The 25,570-nt window shown below is 37.1% G+C and overlaps 2 protein-coding genes and 1 long non-coding RNA gene across 5 annotated transcripts; 1 reads left to right on the top strand and 2 right to left on the bottom strand.

The window, feature by feature from the left end:
- The first annotated feature begins 7,613 nt into the window (after positions 1-7,613).
- On the top strand, positions 7,614-18,124 carry mat2al (methionine adenosyltransferase II, alpha-like). 3 transcript variants are annotated; one of them, NM_001040379.1, is made up of 9 exons: positions 7,614-7,895; positions 8,193-8,270; positions 8,400-8,522; positions 10,046-10,158; positions 10,935-11,078; positions 11,183-11,401; positions 12,209-12,391; positions 14,727-14,860; positions 17,646-18,124. In NM_001040379.1, the coding sequence occupies exons 1-9, from the start codon at positions 7,820-7,822 to the stop codon at positions 17,746-17,748; spliced, it is 1,173 nt and encodes a 390-aa protein (NP_001035469.1). In that variant the 5' UTR covers positions 7,614-7,819; the 3' UTR covers positions 17,749-18,124. The 3 variants fall into 3 exon arrangements, 2 of the variants coding, with proteins under 2 accessions (NP_001035469.1, XP_087125863.1); XR_015500528.1 differs by lacking the exon at positions 17,646-18,124 and having other exon boundaries at positions 7,760-7,895; positions 12,209-14,211; positions 14,334-14,860; XM_087269737.1 differs by lacking the exons at positions 7,614-7,895; positions 8,193-8,270; positions 8,400-8,522; positions 10,046-10,158 and adding an exon at positions 10,492-10,571 and having other exon boundaries at positions 10,625-11,078.
- A 425-nt stretch (positions 18,125-18,549) lies between these two features.
- Positions 18,550-23,248, bottom strand: lyrm7 (LYR motif containing 7). Its single transcript, NM_001098759.2, has 5 exons — positions 23,211-23,248; positions 22,915-22,987; positions 22,527-22,597; positions 21,010-21,091; positions 18,550-18,871 (listed from the first exon to the last, which is right to left on the bottom strand). Exons 1-5 carry the CDS (start codon positions 23,229-23,231, stop codon positions 18,801-18,803), a joined length of 318 nt encoding a protein of 105 aa, NP_001092229.2. The 5' UTR covers positions 23,232-23,248; the 3' UTR covers positions 18,550-18,800.
- A 1,347-nt stretch (positions 23,249-24,595) lies between these two features.
- si:ch73-234b20.4 lies at positions 24,596-25,048 on the bottom strand. Its single transcript, NR_170257.1, has 2 exons — positions 24,947-25,048; positions 24,596-24,674 (listed from the first exon to the last, which is right to left on the bottom strand). It is a non-coding gene; the product is annotated as a si:ch73-234b20.4 (long non-coding RNA).
- Between the last annotated feature and the right edge of the window lie 522 nt (positions 25,049-25,570).

Below are 25,570 nucleotides of genomic sequence, written 5' to 3'. Positions count from 1 at the left end.
AGAGCTCAGAGAAAACAACACTTCCTACTGGCTCTCATGTTCAATAACCCAACCCACCTTCAGCTGTGCACAGACCTGCGTGAGTCAGTGTGATCGGCTTATATACACTATATTAGGCTTGAGTAGGTGTGTTATCAAAGTTTGTTTTCATGGTCATTTCAGACATTCCTCTGTGACTTTTCAGCATGTCAGCTAACTCTGCTTGGAGAAAGAGTGAACTTTTAGGTTAGAGTTTGGAAAATATGCAGACATGTACTTGCATGTTACTTATTACACAATGTTTTAACCCTTTCAAGGCAGGAGTTGCAGATTTGCAACAGTTAAATTTAACTACCTTATTACTCTAGGTGCATATTTTATGAGTTTTTTTACTCAGAAGTACCACTGCAGGACTTGGTTGTCCATTTGCAACGAACAGTTTCCCCACTTGCTCACCAGATGACACACACACAAAAAAAGTTTCTTGGAGTACCACATGACAAAGTGACTTGGAAACATGACCAACTCAATGAGGATTTGAGATATTGGATTTGGATCCCATATTGTTTTTGTTGTTGTTCTGCCACTGAAAAGCAATTTGTTACATTGTTTGAAAAGTTGTACATAAAAAATTATTTTTCATATCATATTCAGTCGTCAGTGTCCATAGATGTATACATTAGATGTCGCCTGGCCTATTGTTGTCTATTGGACGGAATGCGACAATAGCGCCGCCATCTTGCTACAGGGTAGCGCTCCTTTGAAATGAATGCGGGACTAAGGTACAGTGGAGGACTGTGGCCATCCAAAGCCAGAGATATACACATATACACATATATCTATGATCGGGAGTTTTCCTGGATGTTAGTATGTAATTTTTATTTTTCTAATTACGAAAATTATAATTTTACATCACTTTTCTACATTGATGGATCAGTGACCGCACGGGCATTCCTGACAAAAAGCTTGTGTTTGTGTGTACAGAAATGTACTATCCACCCTCCCTGTTAAATTTAATCTAATCCGTGTCCTGAAACACAGCTCCTCTCCTGCTTTCACTTCTCATACTGACGGAGGGAGAGATTCGTTTGTGAATGAATCCCCCGAACGACTCTTTCACTAACGTTAGTCGACAATAAAACAAGTTTCTGGCAGCGCAGCATCTCGTTGTCATATTTCTTTTGCATTGTTTGCTGATTTTATTCAACAAATCTAGCAAAAGCCGAGTGTTTAGTGCGAGTTGGAGCTACTTTGCCTTATGGTGAATGCAGTAAGTGACTTTTATCATCAATAACATTACCTGATTAGCACAAAAGTTCAGAACATACAAAAACAGAAAAAAAACCTTAATATTAGCTATGAAATGTTCTGCCTTTGTGCTTTGTTTTCTTTGTTTGCTCGTTACTACACCCGTAGACAGCGCTAAAGTCCCGCATCTTCACGTAATAACACTGTGTTGACTAGGGCGGTTGAATGACATTTGTCCTGGGGGCACTGTACCAATGTGGCGGCGCTATTGACGCATGCTCAGGGTCCCTATGCGATATCTAGTGTATATATCTATGGTCAGTGTCTAATTACCACACTGAGCCAATGTTGCAAATCTGCAACATCCCAGAATGCCTTGCATGTGAAGGTCTCTCTAAAAAAAAGTCAGGATTACGCCATATGATAATTTTCCCCAAATATCAGATTTTTCCTGTTTCTAAAAATTAATTTCAGCCTGAAAGGGTATAAGGGACCATCAAAATAAAGAGCGATTTTACACATTTCTATGGCTGTTTTTGATAGTTTCAAGGTAAAATAGTGGAAACCACTTTTAAAGGGACAGGTCACCCAAAATTGTTAATTCTGCAACCCAGGCTCATTCTGAAATTGTACCTCTATATACATTTCTGGAGAGAGCAAAATACGTCCCAGGAGGTTTATGTTTTTGCAGTTTTTGTTTTCACGAATTCACCAGAGGCTGCTGTGTATGCCTTTTCAGAGCTCGAATTTCTCTGACTGACTGACTGACTGATTGACTGACCCACTCTCCTCCATCCCAACCCATGGTTTCCGCTACATTCATTCTTCCATGGCGGGGCGCCACGCCAAAATTTATCCCGCCATAGCTACATTACAGCTTCTCATTCAAAACATTTAATTTTTTTAAAAGCGGATAATAATCGCACCAAAACGTATTAAAGGGTAAGTGAATTATAATAGCGTAAAATTTTCTGTAACCGTAGTAGTGCTGTGCGTCATTTGTTTACCCTTTAAGGTGACGTGCTGACTGACTGACAGGTGCGTGATGCGTGAGGCCAGCAAACACGACGTAGCTATCAGTTAAGATGAACACAGTTTCCATAAGTATACTTTATAGATAAAGGTCTAGAGCTCTGCATACAATGACTTTATCTTGCTGGAGTTTATAGCCATTTCACTTTACTTCAGGACGCATTAATGCTACTCTGTAGGACTATTGGAGACATTCCTAAATATTCCTAGCAAATCTAATAAATGCTGGAGACATACTCGTTACATAAATGCACTAAATCACACCCAGCAGCGTTTGTTTGAGAGCGCACATGAAGATCTGCGCACTTTTAAAGAGATTTATATTTGAGGTGGCGTGCAAGAAGTTTTGTGCACAAGCAGAGGAAATCGGCGCGCAAGCACAAAGATTCGCATGCTCCTAGGCAATTACATAAATGCGATCCCGACTTCCAATACTGTGCTCACGACATTTGTCATTGAAATAATAACACCACAGGTTGTCGGTAGATCTGTGTAAAAAAAAAAAGGCCTGCCGCCACAGCTGGAAAAAATCCTAGAGGAAACACTGCAACCCAACCAATAGTGTTTTCAAAAGCACTGACTGACCCAACCACCCACTTGCCTAAACTCATTTAACAGTTTTAAAAAAGCAATCTAGAAAAAGAAAAGCCCACACCAGATTTTTAAAATGTTTTCAGATTTTATCACATTCTCACCCTGTTATTTACTTGTTTATTTAAATTTTGGCTTTTGTTTTTGTCTTACCAGCTTTCTGAAACTGTTCTTCACCAGACTCGAACCTTGTCATCGTGGTCAACTCCTCTCTGCGTCTCAAGTCTGGGAATGTACATGGCGAGCCACTGGACAAAGTGGTAACAGCAGAAAATCTGTCCATACAAGCGGTCAGCAGGTAAGCGTTAAAATGAACAGGGTCACAACGCCCTGTATCGTTCGTTTTAAAGACAAAATGCAGCCATATGTACTTCTGGTAACATAAATCGTGGTCTTCTGAAATGTATTTAAGCGAACGTTTTCATAATGAGCCTATGTTGGTCATTATTGCACTAATTATTGATCTAATTCACTGAATATTTCATTATAACCCGATTGACTGTTATGACATTACTAACATAATTTAGCAACTTGCTAGCATGTTTAGTATGTTGCTAGCATGTTTTAGCATTGTGCTTGCATGAATAAGCATTTTTCTGTCACGTGTTAAGTGGGATAATGTACATCCAGCCAGTTTTTCTCAAGAATAAAGCATAACATGATTATTATCCTGCTTATTATATTAGTGTTCAATCACAGCAAAGTATATAGATAGCTGTATAAATATTTAACAGTAAAGATAATTTGAAGAATTACCCTGTGCTAATGCTTTCATCGGTTGTTATCTGAGAATAACATACCATCGAATTATATGATTGACCAATCAGAATAAAGTATTGCAGAGTCATTTAATAATACGATTTAGCACATTGCTAGGATGTGTAGTTTTATTTACATACAAATGAACCCCCTAAAACCATAATTATTACAATTAAAGCATAGTATACCACAAATTAACCAAGTTTTGACTACATTAACCATATTTTATAGTTTTGTCAAAACTGTCATTATGGTAATCAACACCTCCCCCTACGGAAAAAAAATATGTTGTAAACCATAATTTATTATTATTATTAACATTTAACTAATGTATTTTGTAACTAGAAAGCTTTTTAAACCTATTTTCTAGTATGAATTATTTATGAATTCAATCATATTACATAATACAAATATCTTTCTACCTTAGGCCATGGTTATTTTACTTACATTTAATAATGTTTGGACTTATCAAGTTTATTTCTCAAGAAATTAAAGAATTCACTCGCTATTATTTTAATAGCCTGTCTGCTCATTGTAATGTGAAAGACACTAACATGACAACAATAAACAAATTCTGTGACTTGTAGCTGGAGACGAGTAGCCTACAGTTGGTTTTAATGTATCATAAGCAACTTTTTTATAGATTTATAATCATTGAGGGGACTTTAACCCGAGTAGATGGCTGGAGTTCATTGTTAAATATTAAACAAGTAATAGTGCTGGTCACTAACAACTTCCAGGTTTTTATGCAGGTGACACTAACAATTACTGTACAAATAATGTTGTAGCATGTAAATATTTTGTTGCATGCTAATAAGCTTTTGGTAAGAGTTTAATATTTTGTATTAAATCTGGTAGTTCTTTGTGTTTGAAAACTGTAAAAACTGTAATATTGTAAAAATATTATAACAATTGACAATTGTTTTTCAATTTGAATATATTTTAAAATGTAATTAATTCCTCTGATGCAAAGCAAAATTATTATGAAAAGTCTACACTGTCACTTTTGAACAATTTAACAAACACTAGCTAAATGATGAAAAATAAAGAAACTGATAAAAAAAAAAAATTGTATTAAATATAGCTTTAAAATCTTATTTAAAGATTTATTATTTTTTTATCTTATTTAAGTTTCAACAGGAATTTTTAAAAATGAAAATTGTATTATTCTAAATTTGTATTGTGGCATTTACTTAAAAATATGCACAGTGAAGTCAGAATTATTAGCCCCCCTGTTTATTTTCCCCCAATTTCTGTTTAACGAAGAGACAATTTTCTCAACACTTTTCTAAACATAATAATTTTAATATCTCATCTCTAATAACTGACTTATTTTATCTTTGCCATGATGACAGTAAATAATAATTGACAAGATATTTACACTTCTATACTGCTTAAAGACACATTTAAAGGCTTTAATAGGTTATTTAGGTTAACTAGGCAGGTTAGGGTAATTAGGAAAGTTATTGTATAATGATGGTTTGTTCTGTAGACTATCGGTCAAATTTCAGGTCATGTGTGACATGTAACTTTAAAAAACCATATTAGAAACCAATGAGGGAATCAGTATTTTGCTGATGCTGCAAAAGCACTATACAGTTGAAACCAAAAGTTTACACACACTCTAAAAAAAGGAACATAACAATTTTAAAAAAATGTCTGATGGTAAATCATACTAAACGTTTACTATTTTAGGTCCGTTAGGATTACCTAAAAGATTTACATTTGCTAAATGCCAGAATAATGAGAGAATTTCTTTTTTGAGAATTTTTTATTAATTTTTAGACAGTCAAAAGTTTACACACATTTCCTTGGTATTTTTTAGGTTTAATTTTAACTGTATTTAACTTTGGTCAAATGTTTTAGGTATCCTTCCACAAGCTTCTCACAGTAGTTTGAAGGAATTTTGGCCCATTCCTCCTGACAGAATTGGTGTAACTGAGTCAGATTTGTAGGCTGTCTTGCTCGCACAAGCTTTTTTAACTCTGCCCACAAATTTTCTATAGGATTGAGATCAGGGCTTTGTGATGGCCAATCCAAAACATTCACTCTGTTGTCCTTAAAGCACATTTTAACTAGTTTGGCAGTATGTTTAGGATCATGGTCTGTTTGAAAGACCCATTTGTGGCCAAGTTTTAATTTCCTGGCTGATGTCTTGAGATGTTGCTTCAGTTTTTCTACATAATGTTCTTTTTTCATGATGCCATCTATGCTGTGAAGTGGACCAGTCCCTCCTGCAGCAAAACAGCCCCACAACATGATGCTGCCGCCCCCATACTTCACAGTTGGGATGGTGTTCCTAGCCTTGTAAGCTTGTGTCCTCCAAATGTATCACTGTTTTTTATGGCCAAACAGTTCAATCTAAGTTCCATCAGACCACAGGACATGTCTCTTCCCAGTGTAATTTAGCAATTATAATCTGGCATTTTGGTTGATTCTGGCTTGTTGATTTTTCCTTTTTTGTCACACAAGGAAGCAGTGTGTTTGAGGTTTTCCTTAAAAACTATTTTACAGTTGTGCCTCCAACTAACTCAAATGTTGTCAATCAGAAACTTCCAAAACCTTGTCACCATCATCTGAGCTTCTTCAGAGGCATAATAATCTTATTGTATGTAAACTTGACTTTCAAGAAAAGTTATAACAAATTTTCAAAAATATCTCTCATTATTATGCTATTAAACAAAACAGAAACTTATTTGATAATCTTAATTTACCTAAAAAAGAAAAAGTTTAGTCACATTAACATCTGACTTTTTTTAAATGTTTATGTGCATTTTTATACCGTGTATGTATCTGGTTTCAAATGCATTTATAATTATTATTACTATTAATATTTTGCCACGCAGGCGCTTTTTATGTACATATTTAAGTGATTATACATTATGGGGGCATTTTTTCCTTGTGTTTGCTTTCATTTCTTCCTCAAAGGGGCGCTCGAAGGCTCACAAAGCAGAAACGTCCATTAGGACGTATTTAAAATCTCCAGGAAGTTATCTGTCGTCACAAAGACATGTATCAAATAAAAGTAAAAGTACTTTTAAATCTTGACGATTTAGATGACTAGCACATTGTATACTGATATAAATTCGCTTAAGCAATCTTTATAAAATGATAAAATTCCCGCATGAAACGTAATCACCAACGGCTGTGATTGGTCTAATCTGACCAGCGCTGAGGAAAGTAACAAGAAAATGTGACAACACAGCTAAGGAGCGACTTCTGAACATTGATGAAAATGGTGATTAAATATTACTTTTTTATGTTTGCAAACATTATAAACAAAGTCAGGGAAGATAACCATTAAGTTTTAGAACTGTTCAGTATAATTACCGTGAATGTCTGAAGAATTACCGTTTTGCTTCCTCTAGCGGCTGCTTTACGAAGTGAATAAAGTTGACACGTAAGCCTGATTTATACTTCTGCGTCAAACACCGGCGTATGCTACGGCGCTGACGCATAGCCCTTCGCCGTGGCCATCGCCGTCACTGACGTGCACCTCTCAAAAAATGTAACTACACGTCGCAACGACGCGTAGCATAAGCTCTGTGATTGGTCGGCTTGGTAGCGCTGACGAGTCTGGGCGGGACCGAGAGGCGCGCGAATGGCGCGACGCCGCGCGAGCGATTGTTTACAAGTGTGGAGTCCCGTGAAGAAGCTCCGGATGGAAAATTTTGTTTTGTGTTTACCTCATAGTTAAAGTTGTTGCACGTCCGCCGGTTCCTGCCTCAAAATGAGCGAGTTTGAGCCACTTGTACATCCCGGAAGTGTTCAGGAAATGCAAAAAAGTAGCGAAGAAACTTGACACAGAGGAACATTTACACTTCACTGCCAACTAGCGTTTCGGAAGTGTTAATGCAGACCGGCAGAGACAGCGCGCAGAAGTATAAATGCACAGCCACGCGCGTTGCCTGCGCCGTGGGTTACGCCGGTCACCTGACGCAGAAGTATAAATCAGGCTGTAGTTCTCCTCACTAGAAAACACGGCACACTGTTCGTGATTTACTCTCATTTTTACACGACTTTGATTTAAACCGTTCAGTTCATCTGTATTTGTGTATGCGACTGACGAAGGAATCGCTCATGATTGGTTTAAGTCCAAAGCCACGCCCACTAAAGTTCTTCATATTCTAGAGATTCACTGTCAATCTGTACACGCGTCTGTTACAGTTGCAACTTTGCAGGCTTATTTGTGTCCCGTTTTACATTCACCATGAATCCCTCAGGACAGTTGAAATCAGGAAAGACTTTCCTCTTCACTTCTGAGTCCGTAGGAGAAGGACATTCAGGTAAATATAAAACATGTTTTTAATGTAATGCAGAATGTTGACATGCGCAGTTTAGTGTGCATTTAATTTAATATACTCTTATAGTGTTACACGTTGAGTTCATTCGATGAATTGTAGTTACATTATGCTATTTTTAGTCATTTGCTATTGTTAATATGTTGTTAGTATGTTATGTTGTGTAGTTATAAATCTAGCTACATGTCTGTACATGTCCCTTTAAGTCATATATATGGTGGTAGTGGAAATTCTTACTGAATAATAATCAATAAATCACACCTTTGCTTTTATTACTCGCAGATAAAATGTGTGATCAGATTAGTGATGCTGTTTTGGACGCTTACCTGACACAGGACCCGGACTCCAGAGTGGCATGTGGTAAATGATCATATCAATCATATCAAGTTCTGAAATTAGATTATGTTGATTAAACATATTGTTGGTTTAAAACCAAATAAATAAACAATAAACAAATAACACTAATGGGTTTTCCAATTTGTGGATCAGAGTGTGTGTCAAAGACTGGCATGATCCTTCTTTGTGGTGAAGTGACATCAAAAGCAGTTGTGGATCTTCAGAGAGTGGTCAGAGATACTGTGAAAACTATTGGATATGATGACTCATCAAAGGGTATTTATACACACACACACACACATGTATGTGCACACACAATAAGAAAATAACACATTTTTACATAACAAATTAAGTTATATAAAAAGTTTATTAACATATAAATAAAAAGTAATTAATATTAAAATTTAATCAAAATATAATATAATAATATAAAGATTTCTATGAATTAAATTTTTTTTGTCATATAATTTCCTAGCACTCATCTATTTACTTATGTTTTGTGGATTTGAAAAAAAAAACATTATTAGTTCTCCTGTGAAATGTTAGTTCATTTTCTAATATTTGTCAAGTGAGGATGGATTTGTTTTTACAGTATTTACTATAGTATTGTTCCTCTGGAGAAAGCTCTTTGTTTGGGTGAAATAATAAAACAAAATGTAAGTAATAAAGGTCAATATTGTTAGCTCCTAAAGCACAGATCTAAAACTTTATTCCTGGAGGGCCGCAGCTCTGCACAGCTTTGCTTCAACCTTATCAAACACAGTTGATTCAAATAATCGACGTATTCAAAAGAGTCTTGAACACCTCAATTATTTTGATCAGCGGTGTTTGATTATGGTTGAAGCAAAACTGCAGAGCCGCAGCCCTCCAGGAATTGAGTTTGAGACCTGTGCTTTAAAGAATTAAAGAAAGGCCTAACTTGTCTTGTTAACCTTATTAACCTTGGGTAAATTAATAATCTTACTAATTGGTTAAACTTAATTCTAGTATTTTGAGAAATAACTATAAAATTATTATGTTTTAAAATGTGTTGAAAATGTTTAAAAATCTCTACACACAAATATACACATAAATATATATATATATATATATATATATATATATATATATATATATATATATATATATATATATATATATATTTATTTATTTGAATCTCCATATTATTTAAAAGAACAGCATTTCAAACAGCAATATATTTTTTGTCAAATGTATTTACTGTCTTCATTCTTATGCAATCAATTGCTAGTTTTAAAATGTATTCATTCATTTTCTTTTCGGCTTAGTCCCTTTATTACTCAGGGGTCACCACAGCGGAATAAAATGCAAAAGTATCCCGCATAAGTTTTACGCAGTAGATGCCCTACCAGCTGCAACCCAGTACTGGGAAACATCCATACACTCTCATTCACACAGATACACTACGGACAACTTACCCAATTCACCCGGAGGAAACCCACGGTAACACAGGGAGAACATGCAAACTCTGCGCAGAGATGCCAACTGGCTCAGCCGGGGCTCGAACCAGCAAACTTCTTGCTGTGAGGCGACAGCGCTACCCTCTGCGCCACTGTGCCACCCTAGTTTTAAAATTCTTTTAACAAAATAACAATTTCTTACTTTTGTATGATAGTATGCTGTATATATTTATTACATTTATTGCATTACATTTATTTATAAAGTTCAAGAAACAATGAGCGATACCAATATTACAGTGTTTATTGAGCCTTTATTAGGTTCACCTGCGTATTGATTATGACAAAGTGATAATTAGGCCTGTTATCCTGTGATCTCTGCAGGTTTTGACTACAAGACGTGTAATGTGCTTGTGTCGCTGCAGCCGCAGGTCTCTGAGATCAGTGACTGTGTGTTTGAAGGCCGGGATTCGGAGGACATTGGTGCTGGTGATCAGGTAAACACATTCCACTCAACAGCCTTCTGTTTATGGTGCCATTTACATCACGCGGTTTTTCAGCTAAATAAAACTGTTATTGCGTAAACATAAACTAGTTTTTTGCTTCCATTACGAATGTTTTGCAAACTTTCCAAAGTGATGTGTGGCTCTAGGCAGAGAATTAGCATAGATGCAAGATAACTATTATAACATTTCGTCCAAATAAATTGTAAAAGCAAACACAAAAAACTGCATTCAATATTAAATTGTAAGAAGAGTAGTTGTGTAAAACAGTCAATAAAAATAAATACATTGACCCCATATAACTTGTGATAATAATAATATTATAGTGTGCATAAGTCAGGATCTTCCCTGCTGAAAAAGTCCAGCTTGGCTGGTTTTAGCTGGTCGACCAGGCTGGTTTTAGAGGGGTTTCCAGCCATTTCCAGCCTGGTCTTAGCTGGTCAGGCTGGAAAATGACCAGCTAAATCCAGCTAAAACCAGCTTGACCAGCCTGGTTTAAGCTGGACATAACTGGTTTTGGCTGGGCTCCCAGCCTGACTAGGCTGGTTAAGCTGGTTGTAACTGGTCATCCCCCAGCCTGACCAGCTAAGACCAGACTGGAAATGGCTGGAAACCAGCCTGGAAGTGGCCAAAACCCCTCTAAAACCAGCCTGGTCGACCAGCTAAAACCAGCCAACCAGCCTAGGCTAGTTTAAGCTGTTTTTTTCAGTAGGGTAGATGTAAATCTAGATCTAAAAATTATGTTTTTTTGTCATATCATTTGTCAACAGGGCTTAATGTTCGGCTACGCCACCGATGAAACAGAAGAGTGCATGCCTCTTACCATCCTTCTAGCACACAAACTCAATTACAAAATGAAGGAGCTTTCGAAAACTGGAGTTTGTCCTTGGATTCTGCCGGATTCGAAAACACAGGTGAAAGGTTTCTTTGAAATGACAGGTGTCTAAAGAAGCACGTAGTTATCTGTGCAAACTAATAGAGCGATAATGCTGCCGTTTTCAATCATTAACCCCTGCAGGTGACTGTGGAGTATCGAGACAACATGGGCGCCATGGAGCCTGTGCGTGTTCATACCGTGGTCATCTCAGTCCAGCACAGTCCTGACATCACGCTGGAGGATATACGACACAACCTGATGGAGAAGGTTGTGAAGGCCGTTATCCCTGCCAAGTATCTGGATGACAAGACTATTTATCACCTGCTGCCAAGTGGGAAGTTTCTTTTAGGTGGTCCACAAGTAAGTAAACACAGTAATGCTCTTAATATTGGTGTCCTTCACAGGTTTTGCGAAAGCAAATCAGTGCTTGTTCATGTAACAATCACACACATGATGTAAATTACGCAAGATGCTATCTGAGAGAATCACCAGTGAACCACTGAAAGCCATGAAATATATATAGTTGAAGTCAGAATTATTAGCCCCCCTGTACATTTTTTTCTCCAATTTCTCTTTAACGAAAAGATTTCGTTCAACACATTTCTAAACATAATAGTTTTAATAATTAATTTCTTATAGTTGCTTTATTTTGTCTTTGCCATGATGACAGTACAAAATATTTTACTAGATATTTGGGTCGCTTGGTGATTTCCAATTGTTAAACTATTAGAAACTATTTGACTAAACTTTTATCAATAACCTACAGAAGAAAGAAATGTAGGTAATAGTTACATTTAAAAAAACAACGTGAATAAAAATCCATCAGCCTTTCGATTTATTTTTTGCGCAGAATGAGAATGAGCCTGTGTTGAAAAAAAAACAAAAACTAAACAAACAAGAAAAAATACCTTTCAGAGAACACCAGATCTAAAGATAATATGTATTCAATTATCCATTGAGAAATCAAAAGATGAAAACATTACATAAAAGTACAAGAGAAGTAAATTTTTCTCTCATATTTTGTCATGTGTTCATCTTTTTCCTTAACAAGAGTTAAAAAAGGCTGACAGACCTTATAAAATGCCCCAATAGTCCCTCTGACAGTATGCCTTGTTATTTTCTCCAATTTAAGATGTGTTGGTGGAATAACTGCTGCTGTTTTTTCAGGGGGATGCTGGTCTCACTGGAAGAAAGATCATCGTGGACACGTATGGTGGATGGGGTGGTCATGGTGGTGGAGCGTTCTCTGGTAAAGATTACTCTAAAGTGGATCGCTCAGGGGCTTACGCTGCCCGCTGGGTGGCCAAATCACTCGTCAAAGCCAAACTGTGTCGCAGAGTTTTGGTTCAGGTAAGATTTCTTAGGTGCCACTTTGGTAGCTCCCCACTAAAAAAAACAGCTTAAACCAGCCTAGGCTGTTTGGTTGGCCACTTTCAGGCTGGTTTCCAGCCATTTCCAGCCTGGTCTTGCCATTTCCATTTCCAGCTTGACCAGCCTAGCCAGGATGGGAGCCCAGCCAAAACCAGCTATGTCCAGCTTAAACCTGGTCATGGATTTAGCTGGTCATTTTCCAGCCAGACCAGCTAAAACCAGGCTGGAAATGGCTGGAAACCAGCCTGGAAATGGCCAAAACCCCTATTAAACCAGGCTGGTCAACCAGCTAAAAACCAGCCAACCAGCCTAGGCTGTTTTAAGCTGGATTTTTCAGCAGGGTGCAATATTTTGGTAGAAAAACATTTAATTCTAGCTATCTGTATGTGCATATGTTCATTTGTTAACATTTTAGATAAGTTTAGTAGCTTTAGTGGCTCTGATAGTTGTGAGCTTACATTAGTCAATATTAAAATTCAAGATTGCGATGTATATTTTAAAGTATTCATTTATGGAAAGTTTTATTCAGAATTGAGACTTTTTACAGGATTATAAGATATAAACTGTATATAAAAATATTTTAAAAATTAAATATTTTGTCCTTACAATAGAGTCACGTTTACCATTGTTTCATGACATTTTGTTCTCTGGGCTGCTGAATTTTGTGAAGAGTGTGTGTTCACACGTGCAGTTCACTCTTCTTAATTCAATTGGTCCAGACCAAAAAAAGAAAATGATAGATTTAGGTATGATTTGCTTAGCATTCACACGGTTAAAGGTGCAATGAGAGATTTTGGACAATGCTAACGTTAGCCTGATAGCACTGAAAGCGAACATCCCAAATTGCAAATCGCCAGCCAAATCCACACCTCCTCAATACAGGACATCATCACGATATGTCACATAACATTCATCAGAGAGAACACTTTATAGTACAGTTTAAAATTACCAAAACCAAACTTAAGAAGGTTGTTGATGTATGCTTGCTATTTTCTGACTGAATCTTGATCATAACATTCAGACTGAACAATTTGTTTCGACAATCTTTTCTAGGTCCTACACCTTCCACAGAATATTTAAAAACATTTGCACCTCCTAATTTAATTATTGCTGTTCTTCAATCATTCATGAAGAGACCTTCAGCCAGAATAACAAAAATTGTTTCTCAACACAATCATCTATTGTAGCTTTTAGGATACTGACAATATTTTGTGATTTATCGAACATCCAAAACAATGTTGTGAGTACTGTACCTAACTGGATTGAACTGTCCATTTAATGATGGACGCATCTTATGGTATTGTGTCCTCTTTTTGGTTTAAGATGTCTTCGGTCTGTGTTGTGTTCATATTCAGTCGAACCAATCCAGAATTCATTCTGAAGTGTATCGAGATTCTTTTTCTTCAGTAGTCACGATCCACTTGTCTGGGTTCAGATGGTAATGTTCACTCTTAATCAAATGAACTGCATTAAGGCCTCGTTTACACTAGTGCATTTTAGTTTTAAAACGGCGTTTTAGATCCAAAATCATCCGCGTCTACACTAGTGTTTCTGAACATATCTCCGTCCACACTACGCCACCAAAAACGTATGTCACGTGACCATTCGCGCACTCTTGGCATGCGCATTTTAGTATGAACAGAAAGCATGTGTCTCGCTCGGCATTTGGTTATTGTTAGTCAACAAACGCCGGTTGAACAATGAACGCGATGGCAAAGAAAGCAAGAGAGGTATTTTTGTGGACAGACGACGAGGTTGAGTTGTTACTAAACGTAACAAATGAATAACTGCACAATGGCGCCTAAAACAGACAATAGTGCAAACAACGCTCCCATTTCTGTGTCCATGTTGTTGTTGACATTGAATGCTGGTCTGCTGTCTTGCGTAAGCGTTAAAGCCATGTGTTATAGTCATGTGATAGGGGCTTGACGAATAAGGGAAAGATACGCAAGGACGCAAAAGCCCCAATCAGGTAGCGAATCTCAACAGCCTCGCCTCCGTTTTCAGATGTCTCCGTTTTTCCCCATCCACACTGAGACAAAGCAGTCGCTTTTTAGAATGAAAACGGCCTCTCCAGCGTTTCCAAAACGCTCCGTTTTCGAAAACTTCGGCGTAGTGTGGACGGATGGCGTAACCGTAGCAAAACGTATGCATTTTCAAACTAAAACGCATTAGTGTAAACGGGGCCTAAGAAAGTTTGTTTCAGGTAAACCAAACAGGCCAAGTGTGAACACATCCAGTATTTTCTGTCAGAGTGTAAAATATAAAAGCATTATTACACTGTTCTTAATACTTGTTTGTTTGTTTGTTATAGATCTCATATGCTATTGGTATTAGTCACCCTTTGTCAGTGTCTGTTTTTCATTACGGCACATCAACGAGAGATGAGGATGATCTTTTGGAGATTGTTAAGAAGAATTTTGACCTTAGGCCAGGGGTCATTGTCAAGTAAGTACAAACATTGAAGCCTGGTTTATACTTCTGCGTCAAGTGATCGACGTGACCCACGGCGCATGCCTTGCACGTTGTCATGCATTTATACTTCTGCGCGCTGTTTGTGTTGCTCTTGCAACAACACTTCCAGTAGGTGGAAGTAGTTGTTTATGTTCCTCTATGTCGAGTCTTTCACTGGTGTTTTGTTTTTTCTGAACGCTACCTTACTGTAGAAGTAGCTAAAACTTGTTCATTTTGAGGTGAAAACCGGGGGACCTGCATCAACTTTAATCATAAGGTAAACCCAAAACTTTCCATCTGGACCTCCTTCATGAGATTCGACACTTATAAACATTCGCACCAACGGGTTCGCGCGGCTCTGTCCCACCCAGACTTGTCAGTGCTACCAAGCCGACCAATCACAGAGCTTGCGATACGCATCGTTGCAACATGTAGTTACATTTTTTGTGAGGTGCGTGATGGCCAAGGCGAATGCTATGTGTCCACGCGCAGGCTGTGCCGGAGCATACGTGTGCGCTTGACTCAGAAGTATAAATCAGCTTTAAGGCTGCATCCAAAATCGCCTACTACTCAGTTGATACTTCATTTAAATTTGAGTTTACTACTCAACTGTTAGAAAAGTTTATTCCATACAGTATGAATGTGAGTAGTATGAATGGAATCCATATGTACCACATCCGCCATTTTATTATTTTCACGTGATCTACCCGCAACACTGGCGTCACTCGACTCCCATTTCTTGAATTCTCTCTAAGTATTTACCCTCGGTTTCAGCTCGCATCTCAGCCTGCCTGTTGGACATTTCACACTGGATGAAAGATCATCATCTTCAGCTTAACCTCGCAAAAACAGAAATGCTTGTAGTTTCTGCCAACCCGACTCTACCATAACTTTTCAATCCAGATGGATGGGGCAACCATTACTGCATGCAAAATGGTGAAAAGCCTTGGAGTAACGATTGATGACCAACTAAACTTCTCTGACCACATTTCTAGAACTGCTCGATCTTGCAGATTCACACTCTATAACATCAGAAAGATCCAACCCTTCTTATCTGAACATGCAGCTCAACTCCTTGTTCAAGCTCTTGTTCTCTCCAAACTGGATTACTGCAACTCTCTACTAGCTGGGCTTCCAGCTAATTCTATCAAACCTCTTCAGCTGCTCCAGAACGCAGCAGCACGAGTGGTCTTTAATGAACCTAAACGAGCACATGTCACTCTACTGCTTATCCGTTTGCACTGGCTGCCAGTCGCTGCTCGCATCAAATTCAAAGCTCTGTTTTGCCTACAAAGCGACTTCTGGCTTTGCTCCTTCTTATCTGCTCTTCTTATCTGATTTATGTGCCCTCCAGAAACTTGCGTTCTGTGAATGAACGTCGCCTCGTGGTTCCATCCCAAAGAGGGAAGAAATCACTTTCGCGAACGCTCACGCTCAATCTGCCCAGTTGGTGGAATGAACTCCCTAACTGCATCAGAACGGCAGAGTCACTCACTGTCTTCAAGAAACGACTAAAAACTCAACTATTTAGTCTTTACTTCCCTTCTTAATCTGCAATTGCCTCTCTTGATATACCACTAACTGTACCCAAAAAAAAATAAAAACATTACTAATACTTTCCTTCTTAGACTTTACAGACCTGAAACTTGCCTGCAGGACTTATTCATTGTTGCTCTTATAGTTGTGTAAATTGCTTCCTTGTCCTCATTTGTAAGTCGCTTTGGATAAAAGCGTCTGCTAAATGACTAAATGTAAATGTACTACAAAATAACTTAATTGGTTCTTAAGTCTGGAACACACCAAGCCAACACTTTGCCTCTTGTCGGGTTAACTTCATAGCTTGTGAAGTGAGTGATTTTGGATATTATATACTTAGAGAGTCAACGTCATTCATAAATGTATCTAGGCAACCAGAAGCAGGAACGTCCACTAGAGGCCAAAACATCACAATAAAGTCGCTGGTGTTCTGAATGGGGCTTTAGACATTGTTCAACCTATGCAGACTATTAACCTTATGCAAATCTGTCACAAGCCTGCATGTTTGTGCTTCGCATAAATCTAATTAATGGGTTCTGTTTTAGGTAGTTCAGAAATTACTTTCTCTTTTGGAAGTCTATATTTGCATGTGCACATTTTGCAGAGCCTTTACATTTAACAACAAATGTATTACACACTACATGATTGATAGATAATTTCTGAAAAAGCATAATGGGGAACTTTAACACCCTCAAAAAAATGAAATATATTATATTTTAATTTGGACAATTAGCGAGGCAGTGGCGCAGTAGGTAGTGCTGTTGCCTCACAGCAAGAAGGTCGCTGGTTCGAACCTTGGCTCAGTTGACGTTTCTGTGTGGAGTTTGCATGTTCTCCCTGCCTTCGCGTGGGTTTCCTCCGGGTGCTCCGGTTTCCCCCACAGTCCAAAGACATGCGGTACAGGTGAATTGGGTAGGCCAAATTGTCCGTAGTGTATGAGTGTGTGTGTGAATGTGTGTGGATGTTTCCCAGAGATGGGTTGTGGCTGGAAGGGCATCCGCTGTGTAAAAAATTGCTGGATAAGTTGGCGGTTCATTCCGCTGTGGCGACCCCGGATTAATAAAGGGAATAAGCCGACAAGAAAATGTATGAATGAATGAATAATATGGAAAATTACCCTTTCATATTATATGCATGTTATTAAATAGGCAACAGAATTTTTTATGATAAGTTTGAAGTTTTTATTAAAACTTACTTATGATAAGTTTGACAGCTTTAATTAAGGAATAATTTCTTTTTACAGGGAGCTTGATCTAAAGAAACCAATCTACCAGAAAACAGCCTGCTATGGACACTTTGGACGTGAAGGATTTCCTTGGGAAAAGCCGAAGAAACTCATATTCTGAGATCCCTCAAGATGAAGACGTGCTGTAGAATCTACACATTCCTTTCAGTTTTAATGGTTATGATTGTTTTTGTGGTGATGTACTTTGTATGTACTTAATAATGACAGAAATGATTTAATCTATAAAGGCATTTCCTTAAGAGAAATTTCAAAAGTATTTTACATTCTTTAAATGAATAGACATGAGTTGACTATTGTGGAAAATGTGATTTTTTTTGTTTGTCTGTTTTAAATACAGCGTCTTATGGACCATATAAACAAATGTGAAGACCATGAGGGTAATAAACCTCTTTAAAAGTGGTACCTCGATTATGCCTACAGATGTTGTATCATAATTTTTTATGTTTCAATTAATTAAAAAAATATATTTACCAGAATTAACATTTACTTTTGTCATAAGTTTCAGAAACTATTGTGTTTTAATAATGTGGCTTGCATTCAGTAAATAAATGTAAAACCCGAAACAACTAGTGACTCCAGGATACACCACTGACGATGCGTCCCAGTGCATATGGATGATGTATCCTGAAAACTGGTAAAGCATTATAAAGGTGTTAAAGTTAATGTTAGGCTAGTAAGTTTATAATATAAACATACTAGTGTAACATTAACCCTTGGATGCTAATTCATGTAGAAAACATGTTAAACAAGGTAGAAACATGTTAGCAACATGCTAATTCATGTTTACAATGTGCCGAAACCTGTTCACTAGATGTTAAAGCATGTTATAAACATGTTAGCAACAGGTAAATATGAAAAATCATAATGTAAATCACGTTAGCACACAAAAGAGACACAATTCTGTCTGAATAATCCCTTTTCTTTTCCAGTTTATTCAACACTTTTATCCATACAAATGCTATTTACAAAGTGGCAATTCAATGCTTTATATTGAGCACAATAACATCAGCCTCACCAAATATACACGTTTTTTGTAGCTTGTGTGTGATATTCCAGTGGAAATGAAATATGGAAGAATACTGAGTCATCTTTATGACTGCGTTTCATCGTCCAATATCACAGATAGACCTGGGTCATGCAGGTAAATCCGGGTCATGTCTTTTTACTGGGTGCATCACAGTAAGGTACGTTTTCTAGCAGGAGACTCTTCCGCGGCCGCAACACTGCAAATATAAGAAATACATTTTAGCCAGAGGAAACAATCAGTCAGTTTTAAAAACCTGGACACTTTATACATCTTATTAGCTTAAGTATAACAATTGATAACATTTTATTACATTGCTTAAAGGGCACCTATGGTGAAAAATCTACTTTTCAAGCTGTTTGGACAGACGTGTGTGTAGGTATAGTGTATTGACCGTCATATTGGGGTAATATAAACACACCTAGTCCTTTTTTTTCAATTTAACAACATAAAAACGGTGGACCAATTAGAGGGGCTTTGAGACCGAACGTAACTTGACGTAGGAGTGCGGTCCCCCCGCCCACCAATAATGATTGATATATGGGCATTACCACATCAGGTGAGTGGCAGGTATGGTGTGAGCCAGTAGTTGCTGAGACTTGTTTCAGTTTGTTGATCTACTTTCAATTAAAACAGGATATCGATTAGGGGCGGGGCTTTCCTTTTCTTTCCATCTTTCACATGGCAAACTATGAGGGGCATAGCTAAGAATATTGTGGCTGAAACCACCAAACTGACATCAACAGAGACGGACCACCACTCCAAACACAGAAGCAAATGGTTAAACTTTAACTGACGATTACCAAAACAGTTTATTGACCTAAAGCAGTGGTCACCAAACTTGTTCCTGGAGGGTTGATGTCCTGCAGATTTTAGTTCCAACCCTAATCAAACACACCTGAACAAGCTAATTAAGGTCTTACTGGGTATACTTGAAACATCCAGGCAGGTGTGTTGAGGCAAGATGGAGCTAAACCCTGCAGGGACACCGGCCCTCCAGGACCAGGATTGGTGACCCCTGACCTAAAGAATAACAAGGTGTTTTGGGCTAGCAAAATAAACACTGTAAAATTTGATTTCACACAGACTTTGGTAATTTGAGGTGAACGTAGGGGGTGATTCTAATGCTGCGTTCACACCAGTTGCAGAAGAAGCATCAAGTGCGAGTGATTTACATGTTAAGCCAATGCAAAGGTGAGAACAGACATCCTGCGGTGCGATACGCGCGAATAACGCAGTGCAAATGGCGTGATATGCACGAATGACACAGCGTGAATTGAGTGTTTAGCGCTTAACACGCGTTTCGAGTGAATCACTCAAGTTCGAATATATGAACTGAACTTAACATTCGCGCCGCGTTAACCAATCAGGAGCTTGCTCTTGTGGGGGCGTGATTATGACGTAGCGCCTTTTGTTGAGGTACCGGAGGAAAATCCTCCAGCCTACACTGACAACAGTTTATCAAACTCTACTCGGCTCAGTCAGAAGCCCCGCTGAAAGCTTCCATCATCCAGGTTGTTTCTGGAGGAGTTTATGAGCTCACAGAGCTGGGTGCACCTCTGAAAGGATTTAGTGGACCCAGACACTGCTCCAAACAAATCAATGCTGTTTTTCAGCCTTCATAAAGCACCTAAACACAGCTTAATAAAATCCATGTTAGCCATTTAGCAATGAAGCTACAGTCACCAGGCAGACAGAAGCCCTGCCCATCACGCGAATCAGTGTCTGTTGTGAAGTGATTTTGACGTGCGAATGAACCGGATATTGATGCGCCAATTAAGAGCGTAAACTCAAATGTTCACTCGTCTATTTACGTGCAAATAACGCGTTTTATTCGAACGTTCCTCGTTTGGTGTGAACACAGCATAAATGTTGTTTCAATCTTTAAAAATAATTCTACTAGCTGATGTTCACAGCAAAAAAACTATTGTCTACGTACAACTGTCTACATCAGTGGTTCTCAAACTGTGGTACGCCTACCACTAGTGGTACACAGGCTTCCTTCAAGTGGTACGCGAAGTAATCGCTAAATAATTAAAGTAAAAAAAAAAAACACTTTTAACCCTTTATCGTGTACGATGACACTGATGTGATTAGTAAATTGATTTTAATAGGCTAAACCTTTTGTTTTATTTTTAATTTTCTAATGTTTGTTATGTATTCTATCATTTGAAGCTAAATTCCTCCCCATATTTGTAATAGTTGTTGGGGTCGTATCCCGTGTTTTTATATCCCTGTGCTAACAGGTCATTATGGTGGTACTTGGAGCAATATTTTTTTCTGAGGTGGTACTTGGTAAAAAAAGTTTGAGAACCACTGGTCTACATAATTACGTACCGATTTTATTTTCATCCACATGCTCTGCCTGGATTACACTTTCACGAAGAATGGTCTCAACCGCTCGTGCCATTTTAAGCATCTGAAAAGAAAGTGCAAAATAATATTAGCATTTTTTTAAAGCTTTGTTTCTCCTATTATTCGTGTTTTTTAGAAACATGCGTCTGCCACAGAATTAAAAAAAAAAAATACAAAAACTTTGTATACTTTGAAACTACTTTTCCCCTCACAATTTAGAAACTAAGGCTAAAACTAAGGCTAAAAACTTGAGTCCAAAATCGCATACTTCCATACTATATAGTACGCTAATAACCGTATGTGAGCAAAGTCTGAAAAACCAAGCCGAAAGTTTATATGTGCTATTTCAGAGCAGCTTACTATGGCGAGGGAGGCGACCGCGAGTAATTAAAGAGCAGAAACTCTTCACTGCGTGTTTGCTGGACAGTCATTACCTAACACTGAAGTAACAGTAGAAGCCTCTATTTCACTGCGATTGAGAAAATGGACGTAAACTTCATTTCTCTCTCTCTCACTGTGAACATTTGACCTGCTGGCATGACTTTTCCTCTCCTCTCGGCTGTTACAGTGATACTTCTGGATACAGACACGAGCGTGTCTGCAGAGCGAGTTCATAGGAGTGTAAGAACTCGCTCAACAGGGCTCATAAACCGAGCGGGATATTTACATTTGTTTATTTGCTATAAATGCTCATGTTGTTCTGTGCAACTCTGTGGAACTCGCTTCCCCTGGATCTAAGAGGCAGTGATAGTTTTAACACATTTAAATTTCGTCTAAAGACCCATCTTTTTAAGCAGGCTTTGTTTTTTATCATGTTATTTTTATATTAACAATGTGTGTTTATACATGTTTGGCCAATGCTTGTTTGGTAATGTTTCATTATATGTTTTAATTTGTTCTAGTATGGCTGTTGACGCTTATTGTAAGGCGACCTTGGGTGTCTAGAAAGGTGCCATTTTCAAATAAAATTAATTATTATTATTCATTCATTCATTTTCTTGTCGGCTTAGTCCCTTTATTAATCCGGGGTCACCACAGCGGAATGAACCGCCAACTTATCCAGCAAGTTTTTACGCAGCGGATGCCCTTCCAGCTGCAACCCATCTCTGGGAAACATCCACACACACACTTATACACTACGGACAATTTAGCCTACCCAATTTACCTGTACCGCATGTCTTTGGACTGTGGGGGAAACCGGAGCACCCAGAGGAAACCCACGCGAAGGCAGGGAGAACATGCAAACTCCACACAGAAACACCAACTGAGCCGAGGCTTGACCCAGTGACCTTTTTGCTGTGAGGTGACAGCACTGCCTACTGCTCCACTGCCTCGCCTGAATTATTATTAATATTATTTAATATTATTATTATGTACTTGAGTTTTTTAAGAACCAGCACCTCCAAGAGCAACTTGCAATTTTAAGATAAAAGTCGCAAACTTTCGCATTTATTCAACTTTCATTAAAAAGCAAAAACAGGGGTTCTTATGGGACTTACCTCTTTAATATTATCATCTGACGTTTCATTCTTGTTTCTTTTAAATTCTTCATTTATTTTAACCCTGGCAGCTTCGTAGCCAAAGAAGAAAAAAAACTTACTGAGACAAGACAAACACACTATTTAAATAAATAAAACATTGATTAATTTGACAATATTTAGATTTGGAACATAAACAAGTGAAAAAAAACAGGACAGAAACTACAATCTTGTAGGAAAATAACATTCCTAACAAAAGAACCACACATAAAATAAATAAACTTGTATTTGACAATGCAAGTGTATAAAAAGCAATAACTACAAACAGTATAAGAGAAGTACAAATAGATACTGTCTATACTATACTACAGGTATAATGTTTAAGGCTGACTAAAATACTGGCTGATACCTGTCAGAGCTCTGTTATCATCTCTAAAAACATCTCTTCTGGTCCTGTGCAGATCTTTGAACACCCGGAGCACCTTATGGAATACATTATATTAATAATAATTATTAATATGAAAACATTGATTATACGCATTATTTTATAATATAATTAATCTGTGCTCGTCTTTTTATTTAATTTAACATCAGCAAAGGCATTTACAAGGTTCGCGATTAATTGCTATGCTTATCAAATGCAAATAAATGTACAGTATAATTCTAGTAAGCAATGATTTACAGTACAGTTCTGTTGTTTCTCACCTTCAAGCGTGTCCCCATCATGCAGAAGTCTTGTTCTTCAGAAGGTGTTTGCTACTGTGAGGCTGTGCGGCGACACCTGCTGGACTGGAGAAAGAGTGGATTTTTTATATTTATTTAGCTTTCTTGTTTATATATTTTTTGTTTATATTATTTTTTAAAAAATCTTTTTTGCTTATATATATATATATATATATATATATATATATATATATATATATATATATATATATATATATATATATATATATAAACAAAGAAATATAACCGGTAAATAAAACGTCACATTATTAATATAATTGTAAAGTAACTATGTATGTATGTATATATATATATATATATATATATATATATATATATATATATATATATATATATATATATATACATACAATGCCTCAATCGATGGTCATCATAAGCTTTAAGAAGCATGTTATTTTTCTTATTATTAGTAAGTTTAAGAGATTCAACAATAAACCAAATTTCAGCCAAGAAAATATTAAATATAGCTATTGTCTGAGAACTTTTTTTTGTGCATAAAAATATGTACAATGTAACACAAAAAAGTTAACGATAAGATTGAGAGCAAAAAATGTACAGAAATATATCTTTCTAGTTAACTCAATTCACCTATAAAGGAAATACCAACCTACGTCACACAGGTAAACGAAAACATGTTGTGTTGTAGGATGCCAAATTCGAAATAGAAAAAAACTTTTAAATAGAAAACTTTTATCGTACACCACGATGCTTTGTGTGGTGTATATACTGTACATATATACATACACTCACATATATATATAGACACACACACACATATATATATATATATATATATATATATATATATATATATATATATATATATACACACACACACACAGGGTGGGCAATTTATATGGATACACCTTAATAAAATGGGAAAGGTTGGTGATATCAACGTCCTGTTTGTGGCACTTTATTATATGTGAGGGGGTTTGTAAATAACACACGAAAGAATGAAGCTACATTTAAAACTAAGCACACAATCATCTTGTGAAATTCCTAATAAGTTTATTAAGGTGTATCCATACCCACCCTGTATGTGTATGTATATATATATATATATATATATATATAGAGAGAGAGAGAGAGAGAGAGAGAGAGAGAGAGAGAGAGAGAGGGAGAGATCTATTTCTCTAAATCTATCTATCTATTTAAACAAATCACATTGCACTTTGTAAGACTTGCAATTAGTTTGCAAAGTGTATAACTTAAACAAGTCTTTGTAGGGAACATAATTCACGCAATACCAACACAAATGTGTTAAAAAACAAATTTATTGGATTTCACAGACCAGAACAGCATAAAAGTACAAATTAAACACCACAACACAAGAAAGGGAACATTTATATTTTATAAAACGTTTATTAAGAGATGAGCTGAATCTGGCGCACGTGTTTCTCGCCCGGACACTCGATCCTTTGTCTGAAAATGAAACACAACGAAGAAAACATTTCAGTAAATAAAACCAAAATAAAACCACTTTCATGCTTTTAACAAAAATATGTTATTAAACTGACCCTCATATAAGAGTAAACTAAATCTTTCCCCTGCTCAGGGTCAGATGGGTAGTGTGTTTAATCATTGGGTCAGATAAAAGAAAATCAATATTTATGCACATAACAACAAAAACAGTCGGCTAAATGTAACGTTAATGTTACTCTCTCTACATTTACAAATAAATTCCTATAACATACCTTACTCTCGCGACTGCCAGCTCAAGCTTCTCCAGAAACAGACCACGTCCACATGGAGGGAGTGTTTCTTCTGCTTTTGTTTCCTCTGTGTTTTCTTCAGTCACAGTAACACATCACTGCCGCCTAGTGAAGGGAGAAACGAAGCTTTTTTTCCTCAAAGATTCGAATCAGCAGCTTTGCCAAATGATTCAGGGATTCGAAGCGTTCAGAACTCAGACACTAGCGACACCTGCTGTTCAGAACTGCGCAAATGCGAAAAATTAAAATAAAACTATTATTAAAATAAAATTAAAATAAAACTATTATTAAAATAAAACTATTATTAAAATAAAATTAAAATAAAACTATTATTTATCGCAAACAAATCTTTATTCATTCATTCATTCATTTCGGCTTAGTCCCTTTATTAATTTGGGGTCGCCACAGTGGAATGAACCTCCAACTTATCCAGCTAATTTAGTTAATAAATTAAGAATAACATTCATTCATTTTCTTCTCGGCTTAGTCCCTTTATTAATCTGGGGTCGCCACAGCGGAATGAACCGCCAACTTATCCAGCATATGTTTTATGCAGCGGATGCACTTCCAGCCGCAACCCATCACTGGAAAACCTCCATACACTCT

This window comes from Danio rerio, chromosome 10 (assembly GCF_052040795.2).
Source record: "Danio rerio strain M-AB ecotype USA chromosome 10, GRCz13ab, whole genome shotgun sequence".
NCBI lineage: Eukaryota > Metazoa > Chordata > Actinopteri > Cypriniformes > Danionidae > Danio > Danio rerio.
This window is presented reverse-complemented; position numbering and strand designations above follow the sequence as displayed.